Source organism: Fopius arisanus, unplaced genomic scaffold (assembly GCF_000806365.1).
Source record: "Fopius arisanus strain USDA-PBARC FA_bdor unplaced genomic scaffold, ASM80636v1 scaffold00030, whole genome shotgun sequence".
NCBI lineage: Eukaryota > Metazoa > Arthropoda > Insecta > Hymenoptera > Braconidae > Fopius > Fopius arisanus.
This window is the reverse complement of record NW_011887769.1, coordinates 28,801-42,552: the sequence shown is the minus strand read 5'-3', so window position 1 is coordinate 42,552 and position 13,752 is coordinate 28,801. Positions and strand designations below refer to the sequence as shown.

The window sequence follows — 13,752 nt, the reverse complement described above, 5'->3', positions numbered from 1 at the left end:
TTGGTTTCAATACTTTAATATAAAAATTGAAGAAATTCTGGATAAATTTCTGTTAGCCTATTTACACCGATGAAACATTCAGTAGGAATGAGATAATGGTACTTTCAGTGAAAATATTAAATTTTTTCACCTCCTGCCTTTTCCTTTACCCTTCTTCGCGGATGCCGATGGCTGCTGAGTTGTCTGCTCAGCAGAGCTCTGCTTCCCCTGTCTAGTCTTCAGATTGGGAATGGTAGTCCCCAAATATAGGAGAAGGGAATCCCTCGAGGGGAACTCTTGCTTCATTGGCTTGCCATCATCGTCTTTCAGTTGGACGCGAATTCTACCTCTGTAGAGAAGCTCTTTACTGCGTTCCCTCGGGTGCAATTTGTTTTCAACACCCACGTTGAGACCTGCTGCTGTCAAAACGTCCCGAATTTCCTGGTGGGTCGGGTTCTCGACACACTTTGATTTCGTAAGTTTCCTACCCTCTGCACGAGTCTTCTTGCTGTTCAGATAGATTGGATAGATGCAGACCCACCTGTAAATATTCATTTATACACAATTTAGCCACTACTATTTGTACTTGCACATTTTCCAATCAATAATTCGAGTTTAAAAAATGAACCAATTATTGAAAAATTGTTTGATTTGTGCGAGATGAAATAAAATATGTCTGCAGGTGATGAAAAGGTTAGAACACATACGGGGATCGGTTAGAACACATACGAAAATTCGACCGACAATTGATAACAAATATAGAAGACAGGTTATGAGAATTTTACTCGCCTCTCATTGTCATAAATTCAGTTTTTTTAAATGATTTTTAATTACCTTTCTCTATCACTATGTTTTTTGGAGTCGTTCCAGGCGAGCGCCATGTTTTCTTAACAAACTGTGTCGATAAAAACGATGAAAATAGAGACGTGTCAGGTGTGTCGGGTGTCACTGGTTGCACTCCACAATAACATATAGTCTAGTCAGATTAATAGGCTGGTGAGGAATATTAAAACATGAGGAGAAAACAGGATGGGGGGTTTTCTTTTTCAATTCGTTTTCAAGTAGAGAAATGAATTTTCTTAAATTTCAGGGTACAGTGCAAAAAATAAATTTTCACGGGCTCGTCCGGGATTTGAACCCGGGACCTCTCGCACCCGAAGCGAGAATCATACCCCTAGACCAACGAGCCTTCCGTACCAAGTTAAAAAATTTAGTAATTCATATATCAACTATTTTTCTGTCACGTCAGAAAGATCATTTATTGGTACATGATATTAAATAATGGATAACGTACGTAAATAAGTCCAACTAAAAATTTTTAGTTATCGATTTATGTTTGCCATAAATAAAAGTATCGCTGTGGGATGGACCGGGTGGACAGGAAACTCTTTTTGTAACTGATTGAATTCCCCATAAAATAATATTTATTGATATCGTCGGCAAAATGTAATACTTTTGTAGATCACGCTATATTTAATTGCACTAAGCTTCGATCAATCTCACCTTACCATCTCGTCACGGAATTTGTAGGAGTAGTTACCCAAATGTCAATCTTGAAGCAAGTCAGCCTTGTATTTGTAGTATTACTAGTGCACTAGCTACTTAAAAATATCTAAAAGTACATGTAAGTGAATCTAATCAGTTTAATGTTGATGAGAAAAATGCTATATTAAATATTTTTTCTATAATTCTTATTTCGTCTTTGCTATTTTCGATCACATATAAGAGCACATTTCAATGAATACTAAAATTCCATTATTTGATACTGTACGGGTCAAACCATCGAGGTACTTTTTTTTAACTGATTCGATGAATTTATACATGAAAGTAAAATTCGACGCATTGTCATCGATAATTTTTCATTAAATCGATGGAATCTCGTTGAGTCTTTTTGAATCCCGGAGCGTGACCTAATGGTTAACAATGAAAAAACTTTCAAAAATTCTACAAAAACTAGATCAGCTGCAACTGATGCCATTTCAAAGAACAAAACTAATCGGTAATCAGTATTGGTAGGGCCTTTACAGGATTTTTCCGCGATATAACCGAACGACTCCACCAACTATAGTAGTATATTAACGTTACGATGTGGGAACAAGAAAAAAATGAGGTCAGACTTTATTAGGTGAATGAAGGCTAGTCGAAGGTGACCCATTAATATTATGTTCTTTGTGGGACTGATGCCACCCCCGTCCCCATCGCAAACTGCTGAGGTCTGTAGTACCTTGTCACACGTTATATTGAATTCAACTTAATTTATATGAATCATTAAACATCATATACCTTTAGAAGGTAACGGGAAGGTGACGTAAATCTACCCAGGAATGAAAATACAAAATTTGATGACTTGAACGAATCAACTCATTTAATGCAAACAGGTTCCGACACAATAAGAGTCAATTTTCAAGTAAAGGGGAAAACAAATTTTTTTTTAAGTGTATTCAATGAACTTTAAGATGAATCGCTAATAAATTACCGCAATATGAAAGGAACAGAGAGAAAAGAAAAACAGAGCGTTACGGACAGGGATGTGCAGTATTAACATAAACAGTAGAACTGTGAATTTCTCTCGTACAATATATTTTGCACTTGACATCGGACAAATCATAATTTGTTGGGTAAGATTCTCAAATTACTGTCACTGATATAAAATTTAATGTTTGATTGACCAAAAACATAGTTCAGGATGTAAACGCTATCGCTGAGTCAATTTAAATTGATGCATAACAGAGTTAATCGCAAATTTGATTAATTGTGTGGACGGAGATTCTTTTGATTTCTTGACGTATGTGGATATTGCACCTGTTTTTCATTAACTATTGTGGTACTATGCTAACGGATTGACTATTAGTTTTTTGGGAACAAGGGGTAATTCTCGAAACTTCTGAGCATTTTCATAGTATAATGTTTAACGGTGATACAAGCCATTTTTGTTCCGAAATTGTCTTTAAACGTCCATAACTTCGCGAAAAATGGACCAGTTTGGACTTTTTTTTTAATTGTGGTTTTTGAACGCGCTTTCTAACAGAAACATCAGAAGAATAATTAGAACCGTATCTTCTAAAGATTTCCTAATTTTTAATTTAACTGCTTGATTTTCGCGAATAATTTTCACAAAAAAGTGATAGCCGGGTAATTTCGTAGTGAAAGAACGATGGGAAAAACAAAAACTGTTTACTTTTGAATTTCGAAATTTCAGTTATTTGTCTTAAAAAGTCAATATAAAGAAGTCTTTTGATATTTATTGCCCACTTTCATTGACACTTGATACATTTGCCACGGTATAGAGATTAGAAATACGCATATCAATTATAGAGAGTAAAGAAAGAACTGGGTGAAATCTGAAATTAATTCTCTGATCGTCGACTGACCAGTTTGAATTGGTTTAAGCAGTACTGAATTGAAGTTCTGTCACGAAAACTTAATAATTACTACTCATTAAATGAGTTATCTATTTTTCATAAAGTTTATGCGTCATCCATCACTTCTTCCACCGTTTATTATAAAAAAACGTTTTCATAACTCTCTCCTCTTCCCTTGAATATTTTGAATGTGTATTTTTTCTATGATAAGAAGTGCCAATACGTGATGAATTTCCAGCCATAACCTATTTGAATCACTCATATCATGCGTTACGCGATCCTCGGTTTTGGTAGATAATTTGTTTAGACCACTGTAGAAAAATGGCAGAGGTGATGAGATGTCTTTGGAAATCGGTTTTGATTACGAGGAATGGTATCAATCGCCTGCACTTCCTAAAGGGTGAGTTTCGAAAAACTAATCCTAATAGCCCAAGTTAAATGGGTTCATCTCTTTTCTGCATCAATGGTTGACCAGTGTTATCATTTTTGTTAGTATTATATATAAATAAATAATAAAAAATGTATTAATTAATAAGGCCCAATGGGAGTGGCACATCAATTGAATACTTAGGTGATGAATGTCAGTACTAATTACTACCTAGGTAACAATATTTTAGTGAAATAATTTTTCTTGGTATTCTAGTAGAATTCATTCCTGGAAAATAATTATTCGTGAGCTACATCAATAAATGATTGAATTTGAAATATTATTGATTGCCTTGCTTCTAAGTGAATCCACACAATGACAATTTTATCCCAGATATGAATTCCAATGGAATATTCAGCAGCTACACGACGGTGGAATGTGGGATAATATGGACATCTTTTTATTTGAATTGAGCTAGTAGCCATTACATTATCGATGAAATTAACGTAAAAGTATAGAACGTTTTGGCGTTTTCTCGTTATTTAATGCGGTATTGTGATTCTTTTCAAAAGTTTGGAAAAAACTGAAAAAAATGGTCGCACCACCTTGACACTTCGTGAGTCGTTAATTAATACCAAAATGCAAAAACTTTACATTTTTTTACGTCAGTCCCATAGTAAGTTTGCCAGAAAAATGAAAAAAACGTTAATTTTGACTATATTATGGGTAGAGAACACCCTTAACACTGCTTAACCTTGTCGAATGTCTTTCTCGCGTCGTAGAATAATTATCTAAAATGATGAGCCACCCGGTAAAAATCGTTTAATTATCGTCAAATTTAATGCCAACGTCATTGAATGGTGTAGAAAAAAAAAAGATTTTTAAAATTGTTTAATGATACAATAAACTTAGTACAAAAAACATCGTTGAAACGCAGTCAATTAGAATTTTGAACCCATTTGATGATGTACATTATTATTAGCTACTTACTTGACATTATTTACATTTTTTGTTTTGGAGAGACGCATTTGAGACTTTATCAATCGATTATTTGTACAGCATAGAAATCAATGTGATACTTGATGATCTAACAAAAAATAACGAAAAATGATAAAATCATGCTCACCCGTTTTAATTAACACTCGCTAGCTCTAACTAGAATACAAGTAATCGACCACAGTGTTAATTTACAAAGTCAGCGCAAAATAAGAAAATTATTTGATCGTAATGGAAAAGGGACGAAACTGTCATGGGATAAATTTATGTAATGCATTCTCCTGTAATATATTACCGCATACCAATTTATTCGGTTTCTAATAGTCAATTATTGTGGCAATAACACAATCTTTTGTCTCAACAATCACCCAGTACAAAATTCTCTCTTCTACTGAAATCCTACAGGATGCAGATCGTTGTACACAGAATCGGCCCTAGATCTCACAGACTACAAAAATTCCCGAAAGAAGATGGAAGAAAGTAGTGGAGACTTGCAAGTATTCAGACAAGCAGTTCGAATAGCTCTGAAGAGAGAAAGCAATTCCGTGACGTTAGCGGATCTCAGGAAAATACTGCACATTGTCGAAAAAAACGAGGAAGACCTGACACTCCTCAAGACGATGATGGAGAAGTGGCATGCCCAGGGGGGCCACAACGAAGAGGACTACAGTTTGGGCCCCATTATAATGAGGGCCTTCCATTATCTGAATGAACCCCTCATTGCCCTGGATACACTGACGAATCCACAATGCAAAAACCTGTACGATCAACCCAAGAGCTCTGCTATCCTTGTGGATCTACTCTACGAGCATCAAATGTATAAAGAGGTTCGCGATGTCTACGATTTTCTGAGACATAAACCTGTCAGCAAACTCGTCACTTCCGTCGTTGTTTTGGCGTGTTACAAAGAGGTAAAAATTGCATTCCAATGATCTATCAAGATATGATAGATACGCCGAAAAAAAGGCGGCGATCACGTATTAACGCGATTGATCGTCATTCAATCTTTTTGTTTCCGAATGGAAGTGCTGTAATTGTTCGTCTTTCATTTCCTTTTCAATGTCAGTCTTGATTACCACATCTCAAACAATCAAGACATATATACTCATTCATATAAAGTTTTCGAGATATTTGGAATTTTTCTATTTTTCATTAAAAACGTTGCTTACGATACAGCACGACGGCGTATCAACCGTAAAAATGTATATTTTGCTTACCAATCGCATGCCTGGAAGCAACAGGGCTATCTTTAGATAGAATACATGCCCTTTTGCTTCTGGGGACGTAGACCATCTTCAAAGTAAAACGAAATCAACTTTTGAGCTTGTGATGCTTAGAAAGCTAAAAAAAGGGTAAATGTATAGTAGATGCAAAAGGTTGAATTTCCCCGATTTCTGGCTGGAAAAACCACTTCAACTTCTTTTCGATAAAAGTAAAAAAAAATAATAGTCTGAATCTGGCTCCTTCTTTTGATCTTGTATCCGTTGTCTTTAACTGTAACAACATGTGTTGTTTTTAGAGTCGACAACACCGCGATAACGCAAACAGTGGTGTAAGTAAGTTCAGGAACTGTCCATCAATCAAAAAAAAAAGTCGTATAAAGTGAACGAGTACTTGAATTTGTCACAATTCTAACGAGGAGTTGGAACTCAGAAACGGAATGAATCTACTACACATTTACCAAAAACACAATTATTCGAAGACAAAAGGTGTTATATCCAGCATATTATTAATTTATTTCACGATTACTTAAGGCCCGGTTGGAGTATCACGTTATCTCGTATAGATGGTTTTTTTTTCTTGTTTTTTATTTGAAACTTTGGTGCAGTCTTGCATGAAGCAGAGCTGCCCCACATAGATGCATGTAGGCTTAAAAAAAAGATTTAAAAAAAAGTTATAGAGTCCGCGCTTCTCCATTAAAATGGGAGGATAATTGTATAAAAGCACTAGTCGGAAATATCTGACTTGATTGGGCAGGGGGAGAAGGGGGGGGGGGGCGATAAAAGAAAATATCTTCCTGTGCGGTCGGTGGGGCATTATTTCACAAAGTCGTTCTCTGAAAAATTTTTAATTATTTTTTAGATTTTTTAAATCTCAATTTCCTTACCTCATAATTGGTAGATATCTCCGGATTAGATAGCGAAAAATTGAGGTGGCGATCAGCTGTCAATTTTGCGGGCGCGATGAGGGGGGATACAAGAAGTAGGATGAACGCATACCGAAATAATTTTTTTCAAAACATCTGAACATCAAAATCAAACTCTGCAACGTTCATCCTACTTCTTGTACCCCCCTCATCATGCTCGTTAAATTGACAGCTGATCGCCACCTCAATTTTTCGCTATCTAATTCGGAGACAACTGCTAAATATAAGGTAAAGAAATTATGATTGAAAAAATTTAAAAAATAATTAAAAATCATTCAGAGAAGACAATGTTATACATATGCCCCATGTGCTGCGTACGGAATAATTGACATTTAGCATACTTTCCCTCCACCCCTCCTTTTCTCTATCCCTGAAGTGACAGCTGATCGAAAAAATCTTAAAAATATTTAATAATTTTTCAGAGAACGACTTTCTGAAATAATGCCCTACCAACCGCACAGAAAGAGATATTCTTTTATCGACCCCCCCCCCCCCCCATCACCCTCTCCCCCCTTGCTCTATCAAATCAGATAATCAGATTCCAACTTGTGCTTTGGTACAATTCTTCTCTCATTTTAATGAAAAATCACGGACTCTATATTTTTATTTTTTTTTTACATTTTTCAGGCTACATGCATTTATGTGGTGCAGCTCTGCTTCATGCAGGACTGCACCAAAGTTTCAGATAAAAAAAACAATCTACACGAGATAACGAGATACTCCAACCGGGTCTTAAATGGAAATTTAATTTTCCCCAGAATTCTCCAGATAGTTTGCAGTTCGCGCTTAAAATGTGGAAAGATGTGCAAGGGAATCGTGCGCCCCTCAGAAGGACAATAGTGACTCTAGCTGCCCTGGCACTCAATCAGAATGAGCCTCAGATGGCTTTACAGTTTATTGACCATTGTAGAAATGTCGCTACCATTTCTGCGAGGACCGCCAAAGTTATGGCCCTCTGCGACTTGAATCGAATTGACCATGTTTTACTTGACTTCCGATACGCTTTGAAACATAATAGTCACTATCTTGGGGATGTCGTAAGTTTTCACTGAATTTTGTACTTCATGGTAATAACTTGAGAAGTTAATTACGATTTCGTTTTTTTGCAGGTTTGGAAATTTCACGATGCCGCAAAACGCATGAATATCGATTCAAAAACTGATATTTTTAGATTGTTCAATTCTTTGCGAACTCGACGTTCTATTCAAACTCAGGTAATTATTCAACTCCGTTATCTATTCATCCATACACAATTCGTAAATGAATTGAAGAATCAATTGTGAATAAATAAATTGCTGAATGTGATGACTCCAACAATCTATAAATAAATGGAATATTTCTGAACATTTACAGACCCTCGAAGAGTATATCTCCACCCCAATAGATGTTCCCAAGAAAGAACTGCCTTCTGATCATCAAGAAACTTCACAACTAGATAGACGAAAATTCGATTATGGGCAGAATGACTGGCATGATCTATCAAATCGAAAATGTAACCAATAACTCAGTTTCAATTCACGGATAACTCTGATATCATGCAGTCATATATTTATTTTCCGGGCATTCCGTGTCATTACAAAACCTAATGAACTGCTGCTGTTTTCGATAATTTATTGTAGTTATTCGTGAACCACTCGTCCATCACGGATGAACTCTTGAGTTGTCTTCTAATTTTTAGAATAAGAGCAGCTAACCAAGTCGCATTAGGTGTCGAATTATCCTCTTTACATCTGCAGGGAACAGCAAAAAATGTACAAGTTTCAAATCATATAAAACTTTATGTACTAATTGAATTATTTTTTCAACTTAAATAATCGTCAATCTTTAACTCACCTTGAGGAAAGAGCACCAACAAGATTAGCCCAGCTCTCGACACTCCCCGGGAATGAATGAACAGTCTTTTGCACAGCTCGAAGTCCTTCCCTCCCCAGGTTAGTGGCGAGTTGCCCCAGGGACGAGATACAGGCGACCTGTGCAACAGCTACAGTGGAAGTTTTTCTTCCCAGGAACAGTGTCTTCTGGGCACAATTGCCAAAATGTGCGTAATTCGTCTCCAATAGGATCCTTACAAGGCCTACCCACGAACCCACATCCTCAGGATGTCTGTGTACCGCCTTGGAGATGATTCTAACAGCGCCCTTCACGTCGTCATTACTCAGACAGGAATATGCTGTGAGGATAGCTACGTGATGTCTGTACTCAGGATGATCATTGTAAGCCTGAAGCTCCTTCAGAACTAGAGTGGTAAGATTGTAATCCTCGTGAAGGAGGCCAAGTGCTGCGGAGGCAAGCAAGCCAGCAACAATAGGAGGCTGAATCTGTATGCACTGGTAAAGAAGCGTCTTCACTTGATCCACACCCTGGAACATGTAGGCCATGGATGCCATGGCGCACAGCACGTGGGCCTCATCGGATCCAGGATCTGCCAGCTGCTGGAGGGCTGTACCATAGGCGTCGTAAGACTCTTCGTATCGCGCCGCTTTGAAAAGGCTCAGAGCCAGTTGGCAATGAGATTTGAAACTCGGTGTCTTGATCCCCTGACAGATCTCCACAGCTTTTTCGTACTCCCCCAGCTGCACCAAAATTCTCGTGTAGTTCACTCTAATCTTATCCTGGTGCTCTTTGTGGTCATGAGAGAGCTTGAGGGCTTTTGAAAATTGCTCTGCTGCCGGTCGCAGCAGCTTCTGACGTTCTAGGAGTAGACCTAAAGCATTCCTGCTAAAGGCAGAATCAGGTACTCTCTCGACACACCAGGTCATTGCATCGATGGCCATTGCAATGGCATGCATGTTTTCAATAGTATAATTGTAAAGAGGATCTTTCTTGGCATTAGGGTCAAGAAGAGTGGTGAGTACCCAGTGCGCATAGCCGACAGCAGCTTGAGGATGGTAAGCTAGCTGTGTAGCATGCCTGAACAAGTCCATGGCCTCTTTCCTCTGAACAGATTCAGCAATCAGTCCCTGCCCAATCCAACTGTTTTCATACTCTGGATCAGCCCGCTGGGCCCTGGAGAAAGCCTCATTAGCCTTAAAGGGATCCCCTAGATGAAGATAGAGAGTCCCCAAGTTGGTCCAGGCAATGGCATTGTTGGGTTCTCTGTCGATAGCCATAACCCAGCAGTGCTGAGCCAGAGCGTAATTCTTGATCTCCTCAGTCATGCAAATTACCCCTAATAGGTTCCAATGAACCCAGGTGGAGGGATTAAGTTTGACCGCTTGTTGAGCAGCTGCGAGGCTTTTTTTAGCAGTGGACAAAAGGTCAACTGACGAGTCCAGCCGTAATTGAGTGAGGTAGCAACATGCCAGATCATGCCAGAGGAAAGAAGAGTCCTTTGAAAGACTCAAAGCACGACAGAAACACCTGGAAGACAAACTGAGTAATTCGGTTTTCTTAAGCGTCACTCGCCTCTCCGTAGGATTCTGAACAAGGCCCCCAGCCACATTTAAGGTACAATATTTCTGTGGAAAAGTCGCCGCTCTATAGCAAGCATCCCCCAGGAGCTTCCACAAGCATGAGAGACTGGGTTTCTCGACAATAGCGTCCGTGAGGCAGTCAGCAGCCTGTTGAATATTCTCTGAACTCCTCCCCAGCAGTTGGGCCCTGGAATTCTCCCTTGCAAGTCCCAAGTATGTTTCTGCGAGCCCTTTCAGAGCAGGTATATACCTCCGTTCCTGGCTAAGTACTTCGAGAAAAGCCTTTTTAGCCTCCAAGTGCCTTCCCAGTACTAGATTTATGTTAGCTATCTGCAGCATAGGGTAGAGAGAGCCTGGCGACAGCTCCAAGGCTCGTTGATATGACTTGAGAGCTGAAGTGTGAGCCCCACGTGCCCAGTAAGCATCCGCCAGCGATTCCCAGCAGTGATTGTCGTTTGGATCAGCCCTTATCACATACCTTAGGGATTTTATTGCCTGAACGATTTTTCCTTCATCTAATTGCTGCAGTCCCAGTTGTAGCCAGGCCCATTTGGGACCACCACCATCAGCAGTGGTCACACGCTGGAGCATCTGCATATTCGCTTCGCTGTTCTTCAGCAATCGATAAGCGGTGCTCAGACGCGCCCCTGCCTCTATGCTATTCGGATTTATTCGCAGGGCCTTCTGGTAGCATTTTCTCGCCTTTTCTAAATCGCCCGTCCTCTCCCTGTAGTAATGCCCAAGGTAGAGGAGACATTGCCAGTGATTAGGATCGACATGCACGCCCTTTAATAGCGCCATCAGAGCATGACTGAAGTTTCTGAGGGCCCAGTTGATCTCCCCGAGCATGAACCAGGTTTCTGCTGTCTCCAGGACACTTCCTAGAACGTCTGCAGCCTCTTCAAGGCGACCCTCGTCTCTTAGTATTTTTGCTTTGAGTATCGTAGCATCTCTTCTGGTCTCAGGATCTCTCTCCAATTCCTCTAAAATGGTCGATGATGGGGAAATGCCCAGCAGTGCCTCCGCCCTGGCCACCAGCATCGTCACTCTATTGGATGAACCGGTCTTCATCAATTTCCTGCAAATCTCTACAGCATCTGGACATTTAGACTTATTGCCTCCCTTGACTACTGCTTCCACAAAAATCATGTCAGCTTTCGTCTGCAAGGCCTCGTTCTGGTTTTTCAAGTATTTGGAAGCCTCCAGTATTGCGCCCTCTGCATCTTCCCAACAGTAGAGGTTCGCGTTAACCTCGGCCAAGGCAATCCACGCGTAGAACTGCTTACATTGCAACGAAACTGCATGATTAAGAAAATCTCTGGCCTCAGTGAGATTGCCTTCCTGCCATAGGTGCATTCCCTTTGCGAAGATAGCCATGTAGGAATTTTCCTTCATCTGGAGTAGGTCGTTGTAAAAAAAATCGATTTGCAAGTCCCTACAAAAATCTAGACCCACCATGATCTTCTGCTCGGTGTAAACCCTGCAGATCCACTCGAGTGGTGTCAGATCTCTCGGATATGTGTGGTGCATCTTGGCTGCTACACTCAGGAGACAGTCAAATTTTTTAGCGGCGAAGAGGGACTTGAGATAGTTCTTGCAGCACTCGTGGTGGTGCGGAAAGGACTCATTCTCCGTCACGGAGGCCATCGAGGAGAGAAAGGCTTCAGGATGATCCTGGGAGAGCTCTGGAAATTTTAAGAAAATTGTTGCCAGGGATTCGTCCACGATTTTCTTCTCATTGCCCTCGGCTCGGAGGAGGCAGAGGGCCGCGATGGATTGCGTCGTGAGGGCTTGATCACTCAGGGCTACTACCAGGTGTGAGACCTTGGAGATGTATGCGAGGAGCTTTGGAGAAGTCCTGTCCACTTGCAGGAGCTTACAGTATGTGGGAAGTAACTCGCTCCAGGTCTCTCGACGTTCCGGCTGCTTCTCGTAGTAGGCGACTAATCCTTGATGGGCCAACGGATTGTCCGGCTGCAACTCAATGGCTCTCTTCAAGGCCAGAGGTACCTGAGATTGATACTCATCCAGACCCCACATCGCCCTTGCCAGCCCCAGCAACGCCTGGTAGTTGGTCTTGTCTTGTCTTAGCAGTTTCTGACAGATCTTCAGGGCCTCACTGTGTTGGCCCTCTTTTATCAGTGTTTTCACTTCCTTCAGGGCTGTCTTCGACTCCTTCGACATCTTTTACCCTACGAATTCCAGGGGTTTTTTTTTGCGAAAATGGATAATTAAATAACTGAAATAATGGGAGAAATGAATGACTGAAATGAAGAACTGGAAGGGCTGAAAGAGTCGTGATATGAACCCATGGAAGCTCTATTCATTGCAATAATGTTTATTTATAAATGAAAAGAAATATCTAATTAATTTTTGCTATTATGGAGTGAAAGTTCCAATCGTTTTAGAAGAAAGATAAAACTTAGAAGAAAGATGAAGCTGCATACTTCCACTTTATTCATATTCTTTAAAGCGATTCGGATTTTTAAAAAATTTCATACTTTCATATTTTTGTTGTACAATGAGAATTCTAAAAAGTTGAGATTATTGCAAAAGAAGTCAAGAGGAGGTTGCTTGCCTCACTCACAGCTACTGCAGACAACATAACCAACATAACCCACGTGAAACCAGGGAGTTGCATATATAATAAAAAAATTACTGACTACTCCTCACCTGTGATTTTGATTATACTTGAAAAATTGTGATGACAATGACTTGTCTGTGGGTTCATGGATTAGACGCGACGTTGGCTATTTTTTTTAGATCAGATGACTTTATCGGATAAAGTTTATCCCCTTATTGTACGATAGGATATTCCCCTCCTTTTTTATATTCTGAGTGCCTTTATCTCTCCTTGGGTCGTACTTGTGCAAAAGTATATGCCGAATACCAATTCTTTCTCTTTCTAGTTACCGGATAGTTGTCAAGATTTGAGAAGCAATGAAAAAATCCATTTGGAATAACTCTATGATGCGATAGTAAACAATTGGACAATATGTTTATAGTAATTTGGTATTCTTTATTTAAACATAATTGATTTTTTTAAATATTACTCTCAGAAAGTGGGTCTCAGAAAGTGGGAGGTATGGGAGTTGATTTTTTTTTATTCGGTTTGATGGAGAATTGATTGTTAACTAATGGTAAAATGGAAACTTTGTTGGGAGTAGACTTTTTTGAGCAATATATGTGCTATCTGGGTACATTTGTCCTAAAACACTTCATACTCTAGTTACCATCTGAGTAAATTACCGACTGCAGGAATATCGTTAGCGTATGGTAAGATAATCCCGGCATCCTTCAAAATTAATTAATAATCAGCGTTTTTATGATAATGAGTGTTAATATTAATAAAAAATAATACATATAATTTGATTACTGGTTCAATTTTTAAAAAAAGCATGTATCGTTTTTTGTCAGCTTTTTTTGGCGCATAGCTAAGCTAAGCTATGCATATCATATTAATATATTCATATAAATAATTAATATATA

General features: G+C 39.3%; 3 protein-coding genes and 1 non-coding gene across 7 annotated transcripts; 1 reads left to right on the top strand and 3 right to left on the bottom strand.

Annotated features, from left to right (window-relative positions):
- On the bottom strand, positions 1–954 carry Srp19 (signal recognition particle 19). Its single transcript, XM_011302928.1, has 2 exons — positions 814–954; positions 1–520 (listed from the first exon to the last, which is right to left on the bottom strand). The coding sequence occupies exons 1-2, from the start codon at positions 858–860 to the stop codon at positions 127–129; spliced, it is 441 nt and encodes a 146-aa protein (XP_011301230.1). The 5' UTR covers positions 861–954; the 3' UTR covers positions 1–126.
- Positions 955–1,096: 142 nt separating this feature from the next.
- On the bottom strand, positions 1,097–1,168 carry TRNAP-CGG (transfer RNA proline (anticodon CGG)). The gene has a single exon. It is a non-coding gene; the product is annotated as a tRNA-Pro (tRNA).
- A 2,201-nt stretch (positions 1,169–3,369) lies between these two features.
- On the top strand, positions 3,370–8,643 carry LOC105265450 (pentatricopeptide repeat-containing protein 2, mitochondrial). 3 transcript variants are annotated; one of them, XM_011302923.1, is made up of 5 exons: positions 3,370–3,741; positions 5,110–5,615; positions 7,609–7,887; positions 7,960–8,064; positions 8,204–8,643. In XM_011302923.1, exons 1-5 carry the CDS (start codon positions 3,663–3,665, stop codon positions 8,351–8,353), a joined length of 1,119 nt encoding a protein of 372 aa, XP_011301225.1. In that variant the 5' UTR covers positions 3,370–3,662; the 3' UTR covers positions 8,354–8,643. The 3 variants fall into 3 exon arrangements, with proteins under 3 accessions (XP_011301225.1, XP_011301226.1, XP_011301227.1); XM_011302924.1 differs by lacking the exon at positions 3,370–3,741 and adding an exon at positions 4,218–4,384; XM_011302925.1 differs by lacking the exon at positions 3,370–3,741 and adding an exon at positions 4,220–4,324.
- Positions 8,412–13,315, bottom strand: LOC105265451 (tetratricopeptide repeat protein 37). Of its 2 annotated transcripts, none has more exons than XM_011302926.1 (3): positions 12,937–13,315; positions 8,684–12,502; positions 8,412–8,580 (listed from the first exon to the last, which is right to left on the bottom strand). In XM_011302926.1, the coding sequence occupies exons 2-3, from the start codon at positions 12,445–12,447 to the stop codon at positions 8,433–8,435; spliced, it is 3,912 nt and encodes a 1,303-aa protein (XP_011301228.1). In that variant the 5' UTR covers positions 12,448–12,502; positions 12,937–13,315; the 3' UTR covers positions 8,412–8,432. The 2 variants fall into 2 exon arrangements, with proteins under 2 accessions (XP_011301228.1, XP_011301229.1); XM_011302927.1 differs by having other exon boundaries at positions 8,684–12,455.
- Positions 13,316–13,752: the final 437 nt, after the last annotated feature.

Excerpts from the sequence above, each read along its gene's own strand:
- Srp19 (XM_011302928.1), bottom strand. The coding sequence starts at position 860 with ATGGCGCTCGCCTGGAACGACTCCAAAAAACATAGTGATAGAGAAAG. Across the intron at positions 521-813 it reads AAACATAGTGATAGAGAAAG|GTGGGTCTGCATCTATCCAA; the intron begins GTAATTAAAAAT and ends GAATATTTACAG.
- LOC105265451 (XM_011302926.1), bottom strand. The coding sequence starts at position 12,447 with ATGTCGAAGGAGTCGAAGACAGCCCTGAAGGAAGTGAAAACACTGATA. Across the intron at positions 8,581-8,683 it reads GTTGGTGCTCTTTCCTCAAG|ATGTAAAGAGGATAATTCGA; the intron begins GTGAGTTAAAGA and ends TGTTCCCTGCAG.
- LOC105265450 (XM_011302923.1), top strand. The coding sequence starts at position 3,663 with ATGGCAGAGGTGATGAGATGTCTTTGGAAATCGGTTTTGATTACGAGG. Across the intron at positions 3,742-5,109 it reads TCGCCTGCACTTCCTAAAGG|GATGCAGATCGTTGTACACA; the intron begins GTGAGTTTCGAA and ends GAAATCCTACAG. Across the intron at positions 7,888-7,959 it reads GTCACTATCTTGGGGATGTC|GTTTGGAAATTTCACGATGC; the intron begins GTAAGTTTTCAC and ends GTTTTTTTGCAG.